Source organism: Oncorhynchus gorbuscha, unplaced genomic scaffold (assembly GCF_021184085.1).
Source record: "Oncorhynchus gorbuscha isolate QuinsamMale2020 ecotype Even-year unplaced genomic scaffold, OgorEven_v1.0 Un_scaffold_995, whole genome shotgun sequence".
Lineage (NCBI taxonomy): Eukaryota > Metazoa > Chordata > Actinopteri > Salmoniformes > Salmonidae > Oncorhynchus > Oncorhynchus gorbuscha.
In genome coordinates this window covers 106,704-119,503 of record NW_025745730.1, presented here as the reverse complement: position 1 = coordinate 119,503, position 12,800 = coordinate 106,704, and the positions used below count along the sequence as shown (strand labels likewise).

Genomic DNA, 12,800 nt, shown 5'->3' with positions numbered 1-12,800 from the left:
TCAGCACCATTATCTTAGTTATTGCACCTCCTTGCACCTTGTATCCCCTGTAGTTGCAACACAATCACACCAGATAGACTTTAGTATTCAACGTTTGTCCAGGTTCCCAGGACATTGGGAGTTGCCTTTAAAACCATCCACTAGGAGCAATTTAATCGTCGAGTTGTTTATGCTTAACCGTCAACCTTAACCCTTACCCACTTTCACTTCACCATAGATGTTTATCCCTCCCTGGGACAAACATTGAATACTGAAGTAAGACCACTAGTTAAGCCGAGCATTGCAATGTCTGCTTCCAATTCACACCCTCAAACACGTAGATCCCCTGAACGCAGCTCACTTTCCAGCCCACACTCTCAAACACCTAGATCCCCTGAACGCAGCTCACTCTCCAGATCCCAATCACCTGAATTCTGATCACCTGTTCACACACCTGTATGTCATTATCACACACTATTTAGTTCAGTTCTTTGCACCCCATTACTGTGAGGTATTGTTTGTTTTGTGACACACGTCTTCAAAGTGCTGGTTTCCACCGGGAATGATAGTTTTTGCCTACCTCACTAACGACCCCTATTTCCTGCCTGTACTTTAGCCGATCGGATTTCCTGTTGTCTACCTATTGCCTGATCTCCCGGACTACTAGCCTTTTCCCTGCCTGTACTGTTGCCCTTTTGGACCCCCTGTGTATGGCCTTCTGCCTGCCCCTGTGGTCCTATGCAATAAACACCTGGTGTGCCCTGCGCTTGAAACCTGCTCTCTGTCGCCCCTCGGGTTCATTACAAACATGTCAAATCACCCTGCTGTTTCATGCATGGCAATAATGTTGTTCTTCTTTTGTGTAATCTTTACAGTACTCACTGAAGTACACTCCTAAACAACTCATGTACACCCTGTGTTACTTTGAAACAGGAGGTTATTTGCTTAAATGTGTGTTCCTATTAAAAGGGACAGGCGTCTATTTGAGATTCAGTTTCACGGTATGTGGATTAGAATTAATGGACATCTTTAATGAACAAAAAGCACATAAAAGGCTTCACAATTCATAAAGGTCATGTTAGCTGAATGATATTATCTCACAGAACCAAATGTATAAGATCTAAGCCTGTGTTAACCTCAGACCTTATTTTCTGCATTTATCCCAACACCCTATTCTTTCCCCATTAACTCTCCCCATAGGACGGACTGAACGAACCAGAGTTAACTCATATCCGTTATTTAGGACTACAAGCTGAAAAAAGTCTCTGGCAGGCAATTCTAGTTGTCTGGGCATTTGGGGCAAGTTCCTTTTCTTCCTTGTTAGAAACATTTTCTATCAAGTTATCTAGCTAAGTTAAGCTACTTCATAGCTATGCTGTCTGTCCATAGTTAGCGTTAGTTGGCTAGCTGCTTTTTAAAAAGAGACCACCAATACCAGTTCTAGTATTTTTGCTTGTTAGAGCTATGAAGAGAGGTAAACCAAACATAAGTGTATGTTTTATTTTGATAGCTAGCTATTAACAAAGGTATTTATTTTGATTTTTTACAATAGATCCCATAAAATATTAGGCAGTTTTTTAGCTTTATCTCAGAAGAAGGAAGGTCCTGAATTCTAATTGGGTGAGACTTGGCCTCCTCTATTTCCACCAACGCACATCAGATGAAGATTCAAGCCAAATACTCAGTGACAGCTTAAATGCCCAATAGCAGAGTTTAAAGTTGGGTAGAGAAATCCCTCCATACTAATTTTAGGATGTTTACCATTCCAAATTACATTTCTCACCGAGATATCTATTTATGTCCTTAAAGAATAATGAGGAAGCATTGAAAACAAGAAATTCATACGGGGGAGGACATTCATTTTCATAACGAAACTCTCGCATAAAGAGTAACATGAAGTGGGGACCATCTACTTAGATCTTTTTTATTTATGTTGCACTAAAATCCTCATTAATCATGAGTTGCAAATTGGATCGAATTTGAATGCCCAGGTATGTAAATCGCTTATTTTTTAAAGCGATAGGTAAGAAGGTAATCTGACTTGTTCGACTTTGGGATTTAGTGGCATTAAGATAGACCTGGACCAGTTACATTTATATCCAGATAAAGAGCCTACATCTTTAAAGATGTCATGTCCGTATGGTATAGCATTAGAGACATTGGACAAATACAGTAAGATGACATCAGTATACTGGGAGATATGGTATACTGTTTCTTTGATCTTAATAGGCAAGATATTAATATTTGCCTAATGGACTAGCACTTTAATGAAAGGGCAAATAGGCCATGATTCAGAGGACAATCCTGTCTTGTGGGTCTTTGTAGGGAAAACTCTGTGGCAGCGAAATGACCAGTTCGGACATTGCAGTTGAGCCGGTCTATAGGGTGCGGACCATACTAGTAAATTATGATCCGAAGCCAAAATGTTCCAAAACAGCCCATAAATACTCCAATTCCACACAGTCAAACATTTTCTGCGCATCTAATGAGAGGACAGTGCAAGTCTGTGGTTGAGAAGCGGCGGAGTCTATAATATGGAATAGTATGTTGTCCGAGGACCACCGACCCTTTATGAATCCTGATTGGTCAGGATTAACCAATGATGATATGCAAGTTCCTAGTCGTTTTGACAAGACCTTGGCTAAGTTTAAAATGCGCAGTTCAAAATTGGCCCTGTAGCTTGAACATTCAAGAGGGTTCTTGCCACCTTTCAATAGCAAGGAAATAAGAACTGTTTTGTGGTCGCTATGGAATGTCCCAATCTCCAGCAAGTGGGTTTTTAAGTCTAGTATTACAGATATGACTAAATTCGACACAGCCAACAGTTATTCAAGAGGGATATCATCCAAACCTGGAGACTTGGATTTTGACATTGTCAGTCTTCAGTTCACTTGTTAAATCCACTCCAGTTAGTGTAGATGAAGGGGAGACAGGTTAAAGAAGGATTTTTAAGCCTTGAGACAATTGACATGGATTGTGTATTTTGTCTTATCAAGAGAGGCGGATTGTTATGGCTGCAATAACAGCAGTCACAAAAACTATTCTAAGGAGTTACTTTGAACCCAGTATTACCCTTTGCAGATGTTGGTTGTTTATGTACTTGGACATTGCACAGCTGGAAAGAGCCACTGTCAGAACACGTGGGGCCAAGCCCGCAACTCTGATCATTTGGTCACATGCTATCTCCCACGTGCAAGAGCTAATTTAACAACAATGTTTGGTTTGGTGGATGGGAGATAGCACTGCCCGGCTCTGTCATTTATCTGTTTTCTATACCACTCTGGGTTGGTAGCCTTTGAGAATGAGATTTGAATGGACCGACTGAATTTGGAAATACTTAAACATATTTGTCTTTAATCTGTTCAGTTTTGTCCTTTTTCATTTGTATGGTGTACTTTTTTTGTTTGTTTTTATAAATGTTGTACTTGTTTCCCCCCTACTGAACCGTACATACAGTATGTGTATGTATTGTATCTTGAAACTGTAATTGTTTAGCACATGCAAAAATAAAAGCAAATAAATAATTGTTCACAATTATGTAATTATGTAATTAGCTCCAATGTAGTTTCCTCCATATTAAAGGAATAGTTTGAGATTTTAGCAATGAAGCCCTTTCTCTACTTCCCCAGAGTTGAAAGAAGAGGAACAGCTAACCTGCTAACTGTTCCTGTAGACTTCCAGTCATTGTGCTAATGCTAGTTAGTATTGGCTCGTGAAACTATAACTTCCTTCATACTGAACACAGAGACATAAAAATGCTATCCACAATGTTATTCTATTGCAGCTAGCACATGATCCCCACTTGTAAAAATCCTCCCAAAATATTTTGATCACAAAACCCCTGCAGTACCCCCTCGGACTCCAGTTTAATTAGACCTACAGTTGTATAGTGCAGGACTACAAGATGCAAAACCGCATATAGCAAGCTAAGCCCTGTCAGTTTAATTGTCCTATCATGTTGCCTTCCCTGTGTATAGGAAACCCTCCTTTAAAGAAGGACTTCTTTAAAAATATAATTACTATGAACAGTACATGGTTGCTGCAGTTTGACAGGGTTTTCATCCTCCCTAAGGCCAGGAGTTGTCCGAGTTTTTTAAACCATGTGACCTGATAAGAAAAAAATGTGAAACATTTAAAAAAGGTATCAATTTTAGATAAAACTATACTAAATATAACCACCTCACCAAATAACAGATTAAAACACAATTTCGCAAAGAAGGTCTACAGTAGCTTCAACTGCACTCTGTAGGGTAGCACCATGGTGTAGCCGGAGGACAGCTAGCTTCCGTCCTCCTCTGGATACATTGACTTCAATACAAAACCTAGGAGGCTCATAGTTCTCACCACGTTCCATAGACTTACACAGTAATTGTTGACAACTTCTGGAGGACGTCCTCCAGCCTATCAGAGCTCTTGCAGCATGAAGTGACATGTTTTCCACCCAATCAAAGGATCAAAGAATTACTCTAGTACTGAAAGCATAAGCTACAGCTAGCGAGCACTGCAGTGTACAACATGTGGTGAGTAGTTAACAAAAAAGAGAGAGAAAGACAATAGTTGAACAGTTTTGAACAAATTAATTCCTTCCAAAATTAAGGAGATGCAAGAGAGAAATAGAGAGAGATTTCGTCATTCTTTTTCACTTTCAGTTTCAGTTACTTAGCTAGCAAATGCAGCTAGCTAGTTTAGCCTACTGAAACACCCTGCTTAAACAGAGAGATGCTATGTTAGCTAGCTGGCTATGACTTTCCAACACAACACTGGAACTCTTCCAAGTCAAGGTATGCTTTTAGTATTACTAAATGTATTGTCACTGGGGCCTGCCGGTATAACTGCTTACTGACTGTACAGTAACGTTACTGCATGATTGTAGCGGGTTTACTAGCGCATTAGTTCTATTAGCTATGCTGACTATGACGTGACTTTAGCTAATATGCTGACAATGATGTCGGCTGTGTGCAGAGGTTTGGCTTGGAACGTTTTTTTTCTTGGTCACATACAGCTGAAGTGTTGTGTGTTTAATTCCACAAGCAAATGGAAGAGGTGAGAGGAAGAGAGTTGGGAGAATGAATACAATGTGGCGGCTATGAAAGTAAACTGTGTTTACGCGTGATCAGGGGTATTCATTCCGCCGATTCTGTTGTAAAACACTTCTTAAACGGAAGCAAACGGAGCAAAAGGTGGATAAACATACCTGAGTTTGTCCAAAATGAACTCTTGTTTGCAACTGTTGGACTAATGATTACACCCTATATCAGCTAGACGCAGGGAAGAGTGTGCAAGGTGATATTGAATGTCACTGTCTATCTACCTATGTTGTAAACTTTCATTCATACGTTGTAGCAACCTCATGATGGGTATAGGTCAAATTTAAGTTTCATGTAGTAGCCTTAATCTATCGCTGTTGCATTTCAGGATATGGTTGTTCACTTTTACACACCGCATAACCCCCTAATGTTATTCTCTAAGCTGTTTGAGATGCATGTAAATCATGTTTACCCTCTGACAAAACAAATCACATCATCGTGTCATCAAACTAACATTTTTATCAAAACGCACTTCACCAAACATCTTCAAATAACGACACAAAAATGTACATCAAATGATTGGCTGGTCAAGTAACGGCAGGAGCGTTGGGCCAGTAACAGCAAGTTCTGTGGTTTGAATACCCGAGCTGACAAGGTGAAAACATCTGTCAATGTGCCATTGAGCAATGCACTTAACCCTAACTTTCTCCAGGGGCACTGTACTACTATGCTGTATATGATGATAACACTTTTTTACACAGTAAGACATCAAGTATGGTTGATATCAAGTAAAATAAGAAAATAAAAACATACAAACAAACAATCCCAACAATCCTCAAATGAACTAGCCACAACAGGAAGGCACTGCGTAATAATAATTTGGTGGGTGCTTATATTTGTTATATTTCACACATGTACAAGTGTGTATTAATACACGTGCAAATTGGAAATGTGCTTTTTGCATCCACCCTCAGAGAGTGGGATCATAGCTAGGGTCTGCCATTATCAACAGCAAACCTGGTGCAATTAGGGTTAAGTGCCTTGCTCAAGAGCACATCAACAGATTTTTCACCTTGTCAGCTCGGGATTCGACTAGAGATCTTTTGGTTACAGGCCCAACGCTCTAACCTAGACTACCTAACACCCCTACCACATGAAAGTATACTCATAAAAACGCTATTACCCCTGCCAACTGCTGGAAGTCCATTATGTTTACCAGGTTTGTAGTTACCAAACAGAAAAATGCAGATTGTAGCGGGGAGGGACTACCTAGACTTGGGCATAAGAAATGCTAATTGTTTGTCCTTGATTATTCTTTGAGTTCAAACAAAGAGTGCTGAATACTAAATTAAAACTGAATACACATTGGTTGAGAATTTTCAGTTGGTTCACATGGAAAACAAACAACAACCACCTGATAGCTCCTGAAATCATCTGGTATGAAGATGCCCATACAAAAAGTATGGATATATATACAATCTATTTATAGAATTGCCCAAACAAGGAACAAAAGAGAGAAAAGAGAAAGGCAGAAGGAGGTGGAAAGTGTTCAGCAGACCCTGATATCCTCCCTGGGGCACGTTCAGCAGACCACAACATTTAGGAACTTTCCAATAGAAATGTACAACATAGAACAAACATGCCTTTCCGAACTCGTTGACTGAGGAATCATGTTGGCTATTCATGGCATTTCCATTTGCAACTTTCAACAACGTTTGGCAACTGAACGTGGCCCTGGGTAGTAGTCTTGGTTGATTGACAGCAGAGTTAACCAGTTAGAGGCTCTGAGAACGGTTCAGTCCACCAATGTGATGGACTAACAGCCAATCCCCTAGCACCTTCGGACTGATACTCCTCTGGGAATCCCAGTGTTCTATCTCATGAGGCGTTGCAGAGTCGGGCACAGAGCAGAGCAGTGTGGTGTTGGAGGTGTCACCCTGGAGACGAGTCACCCTCTCTGTCACGTACACAGAGGTTGTTTCCTCAGTGCCCTCATAATGCAGCCTAATGCTGTTTCTTCTGTGTCTCTGTGATATCCGCTGTGTCTCTGTAATGCTCTATGTGGTCTTGATTCCCTCGAAACCACAGAACTTCCAGCGTTTCTCCAGGCTGGCACCCACCCCTGTCAGCTCCTGTCTGAAGGTACAGGGCAGCCGACCCAGTAGAGCCCCCACCTGTCCGGTGTTTATCTGAAACACACACACACACACACACACACACACACACACACACACACACACACACACACACACACACACACACACACACACACACACACACACACACACACACACACACACACACACACACACACACACACACACACACACACACACACACACACACACACACTATAAATACACATTTGATACATACACTGAAACACATCCACAGATACAATCACAATACAAACGTAACACACAGATTTGATACACGCTCCTACAAACTCAAAGAGCCCCACATCTCAGATGAACTGATCTGAGTGACAAACGCCAACACCAACACAATACTCATCACAAGATGATTGCATACAAAGCCCTCCCCCGCCACCCTTTTGGCAAATCTGACCATGACCTCATCTTGTTGCTCTCCTCATATAGGCAGTAACTAAAACAGGAAACGCCTGTGCTATCTATTGCTGGTGTGACCAATCGGATTCCATGCTTCAAGATTGCTTCGATCACATGGACTGGGATATGTTCTGGGTTGCCTCAGATAACAACATTGACGTATACGCTGACTCGGTGAGCGAGTTTATAAGGAAGTGTATAGGAGATGATGTACACACTGTGACTATTAACACCTTCCCTAACCAGAAACCATGGATTGATGGCATACTGCGCGCAAAACTGGAAACACATACCATCACATTTAATCATGGCAAGGCGACTGGAAATATGGCCGAATATAAACAGTGTAGTTATTCCCTCTGTAAGGCAATCAATCAAGCAAAGTGTCAGTATAGAGACAAAGTGGAGTCGCAATTCAAAGGCTCAAACACGAGATGTATGTTGCAGGGTCCACAGACAATCTCAGATTACAAAAAGAAAACCAGCCCGTCGCGAACATCGAGGTCTTGGCTGCCAGAGAAATTAAACAACTTCTTTGCACGCTTTGAGGACAATACAGTGCCACTGACGTGGCCTACTACCAAAGACTGCAGTCTCTCCTTCTCCGTGGCCGACGTGAGTAAAACATTTAAACGTGTTAACCCTCGCAAGGCTGCCAGCCCAGACTGCATCTCTAGTCTTGTCCTCAGAGCATATACAGACCAGCTGGCTGGTGTGTTTACGGACATATTAAATCAATCCCTATCCCAGTCTCCTGTCCCCACATGCTTCAAGATGGGCACCATTGTTCCTGTTCCCAAGAAAGCTAAGGTAACTGAACTAAATTACTATCGCCCTGCAGCACTCACTTCTGTCATCATGAAGTGCTTTGAGAGACTAGTCAAGGACCATATCACCTCCACCCTACCTGACACCCTAGACCCACTTCAATTTGCTTACCGCCCCAATAGGTCCACAGACGATGCAATCGCCAACACACTGCACATTGCCCTATCCCATCTGGACAAGAGGAATACCTATGTAAGAATGCTGTTCATTGACTACAGCTCAGCATTCAATACCATAGTACCCTCCAAACACATCATTAAGCTTGAGACCCAGTGTCTTGACCCCGCCCTGTGCAACTGGTTCCTGGACTTCATGACGAGCCGCCCCAAGGTGGTGAAGGTAGGAAACAACATCTCGACTCTGCTGATCCTCAACACTGGGGTCCCACAAGGGTGCGTTCTCAGCCCCCTTCTGTACTCCCTTTTCACCCACGACTGCGATGCCATGCACACCTCCAACTCAATCATGAAGTTTGCAGACTACACAACAGTGTTAGGCTTGATTACCAACAACAACGAGACAGCCTACAGGGAGGAGGTGAGGGCCCTCAGAATGTGGTGTCAGGAAAATAATTTCTCACTCAATGTCAGCAAAACAAAAGAGATGATCGTGGACTTCAGGAAACAGCAAAGGGAGCACCCCCCTATCCTCATTGACGGGACAGCAGTGGAGAAGGTGGAAAGTTTTAAGTTCCTCAGTGTACATTTCACAGACAAACTGAAATGGTCCATGCACACAGACAGTGTGGTGAAGAAGGTGCCACTACAACTCTTCAAACTCAGGAGGCTGAAAGAATTTGGCTTGACACCAAAAACCCTCACTAGCTTTTACAGGTGCACAATTGAGAGCATCCTGTCGGGCTGTATCACCGACTGGTATGGGAACTGCACCACCCACAACTGCAAGGCTCTCCAGAGGGTGGTGCGGTCTGCACAATGCATCACATGGGGCAAATTACCTGCCCTCCAGGACACCTACAACACCCGATGTCACAGGAAGGCAAAAAAGATAATCAGGGACAATAACCACCCGAGCCACTGCATGTTCACCCTGCTTCTGTCCAGAAGGCGAGGTCAGTACAGGTGCATCAACGCTGGGACAGAGAGATTGAATATTAGCTTCCATCTCAAGGTAATTTGATTGTTAAACAACCACCACTAGCACAGAGAGGCAGCTGCCTACCTACAGCTGGCCACTTTAATAAATGGAACACTGGTCACTTTAATAATGCCACTTTAATAATGTTTACATATCTCACCTTACTCATCTCATATGTATATTATGTATACTATATCCTTCACTATCTATTGCATCTTAGCTGCTCTGTCACTGCTCATCCAAATATTTTATACTTATATAATCTTATCCCATTCCTTTACTAGATTGTGTGTATAAGATTTTGTTGTGGAATTTGTTAAAAATTAGGTTTTGTTGTGGAATTGTTAGATATTATCTATTAGATACTGCTGCACTGTTGGATCTAGAAACATTTCAAAAGCATTTCGCTACACTCGCAATAACATCTGGTAGTCATGTGTATGTGACCAATAACATTTGATTTGATTTGACAAACCCACACCTACAGTTGAAGTCAGAAGTTTACATACACTTAGGTTGGAATCATTAAAACTCGTTTTCAACCACTCCACAAATGTCTTGTTCAAAAAACAATAGTTTTGGCAAGTTGGTTAGGACATCTACTTTGTGCATGACACAAGTCATTTTTCCAAAAATTGTTTACAGACAGATTATTTCACTTATAATTCATGGTATCACATTTCCAGTGGGTCAGAAGTTACATTACACCAAGTTGACTGTGCCTTTAAACAGCTTGGAAAATTCCAGAAAATTATGTCATGGCTTTAGAAGCTTCTGGTAGGCTAATTGACCTCATTTGAGTCCATTGGAGGTGTATATGTGGATGTATTTCAAGGCCTACATTCAAACTCAGTGCCTCTTTGCTTGACATCATGGGAAAATCAAGAGAAATCAGTCAAGAACTCAGAAAAGAAAATGTATGAAATTGTAGACCTCCACAAGTCTGGTTCATCCATGGGAGCAATTTCCAAATGCCTGAAGGTACCACGTTCATCTGTACAAACAATAGTATGCAAGTAAAACACCATGGGACCACGCAGCCATCATACCGCTCAGGAAGGAGATGCATTCTGTCTCCTAAAGATGAACGTACGTTGGTGCGAAAAGTGCAAATTAATCCCAGAACAACAGCAAAGGACCTTGTGAAGATGCTGGAGGAAACTGGTACAAAAGTTTCTATATCCACAGTAAAACGAGTCCTATATCGTCATAACATGAAAGGCTGCTCAGCAAGGAAGAATCCACTGCTCCAAAACCACCATAAAAAAAGCCAGACTACGGTTTGCAACTGCACATGGGTACAAAGATCATACTTTTGGAGAAATGTCCTCTGATCTGATGAAACAAAAATAGAAATGTTTGGCCATAATGACCATCATTATGTTTGGAGGGAAAAGGGGGAGGCTTGCAAGCCGAAGAACACCATTCCAACTGTAAAGCACGGGGGTGGCAGCATCATGTTGTGGGGGCGCTTTACTGCAGGAGGGACTGGTGCACTTCTCAAAATAGATGGCATCATGAGGTAGGAAAATGATGCGGATATATTGAAGCAACATCTCAAGACATCAGTCAGGAGGTTAAAGCTTGCTCGCAAATGGGTCTTCCAAATGGACAATGACCCCAAGCATACTTCCAAAGTTGTGGCAAAATGGCATAAGGACAACAAAGTCAAGGTATTGGAGTGGCCATCACAAATTCCTGACCTCAATCCCATAGAAAATGTGTGGGCAGAACTGAAAAAAATTTTACGAGCAAGGAGGCCCACAAACCTGACACAGTTACACCAGCTCTGTCAGGAGGAATGGGCCAAAATCCACCCAACTTCTTGTGGGAAGCTTGTGGAAGGCCACCCATTAATGTTTGGCCCAAGTTAAACAATTTAAAGGCAAAGCTACCAAATACTAATTGAGTGTATGTAAACTTCTTACCCACTGGGAATGTGATGAAAGACACAAAAGCTGAAATAAATCATTCTCTCTACTATTATTCTGACATTTCACATTCTTAAAATAAAGTGGTGATCCTAACTGACCTAAGACAGGGAATTTTTACTATGTCAGGAATTGTGAAAAACTGAGTTTAAATGAATTTTGGCTAAGGTGTATGTAAATTTCGACTTCAACTGTACATATGCAATAGCATCAAACTAGGATATAGCGTCACTTTAAAAAGGTGAGATTACACCAAACAATGACAGCAGGAAGCACTGTATCATTGTATACCGAGAAAAAACATGTGTAAGTACCAGATGGGTAAAACCCTGTCAGTATGTATTAAACACTATATCATGAAGATGTCAATGGTGTGTCATCTTCAACAATGTAGTAGTGAATCATGAACACAGTAGATAAGTAGAGAGTAATGTAGTTAGTGGAGAATCCAGCGATGACTGTTGACAAAGCTCTGTGGACTTGTTGTGTGGTGTTACAGAGAAGCAGCGGGGGAACAAACACACCCTCAGACCTTAATGGAAAACAAAAAACGGAGAAAAAAGGAATGAGTCAGTGTGTTGATAAGTGCAGAGAGGTTGTAAAAATGGTCTATCCTCGGTTGCAACACACAGTACCGAGTTCTAAACTGCGTCTGAAAGCAATGTCAGCACAATAACTGTTCATCGGGAGATTCATGAAATGGGTTTCCATGGCCGAGTAGCCGCATACAAGCCTGAGATCACAATGTGCAATGTGAAGTGACGACTGGAGTGGTGTGACTCTCGCCGCCATTGGACTCTGGACCCGTGGAAACACATTCTCTGGAGTGATGAATCACACTTCACCATCTGACAGTCTGACAGACTAATCTAGATTTGGGGGAAGCCAGGAGAACGCTACCTGCCGAATGCATAGGGCCAACTGTAAAGTTGTTGGGGGAGATTTAATGATCTGGGGCTGTTTTTCATAGTTCGGGCTAGGCCCCTTAGTCCAGTGAAGGGAAATCTTAATGCTACAGCATACAATTAAATTCAAGATAATTCTGTTTTTCCAAATGTGTGGCAGTTTGGGGAAGGTCTTGGGGAAGGTGGCGCTCTCATGTTTGGGGAAGGTCCGTTCCTGTTTCAGCATGCCAATACCCCTGTGCACAAAGCAAGTTCTATACAGAAATGGTTTGTCGAGATTGGTGTGGAGAACTTGACTGGCCTGCACAGAGCCCTGACCTCAACCCCATCAAACACCTTTGGGATGAATTGGAACGATGACTGCGAGCTAGGCCTAATCAACCAACGTCAATGTCTGACCTCACAAATGCTCTCGTGGCTGAATCAAATCAAGTTTCCGCAGCAATGTTCCAACATCTAGTG

At 42.0% G+C, this 12,800-nt stretch overlaps 1 protein-coding gene across 1 annotated transcript in view; it reads right to left on the bottom strand.

The window, feature by feature from the left end:
* Positions 1-5,622: 5,622 nt before the first annotated feature.
* Positions 5,623-12,800, bottom strand: part of LOC124019466 (ecto-NOX disulfide-thiol exchanger 2-like) — a gene marked incomplete at its 5' end in the record, with an annotated part of 91,762 nt that continues 84,584 nt past the window's right edge. Inside the window, one exon of the mRNA XM_046334812.1 lies at positions 5,623-7,195. Coding sequence (XP_046190768.1) covers positions 7,064-7,195 — 132 coding nt within the window. The remainder of the gene's footprint in view (positions 7,196-12,800) is intronic.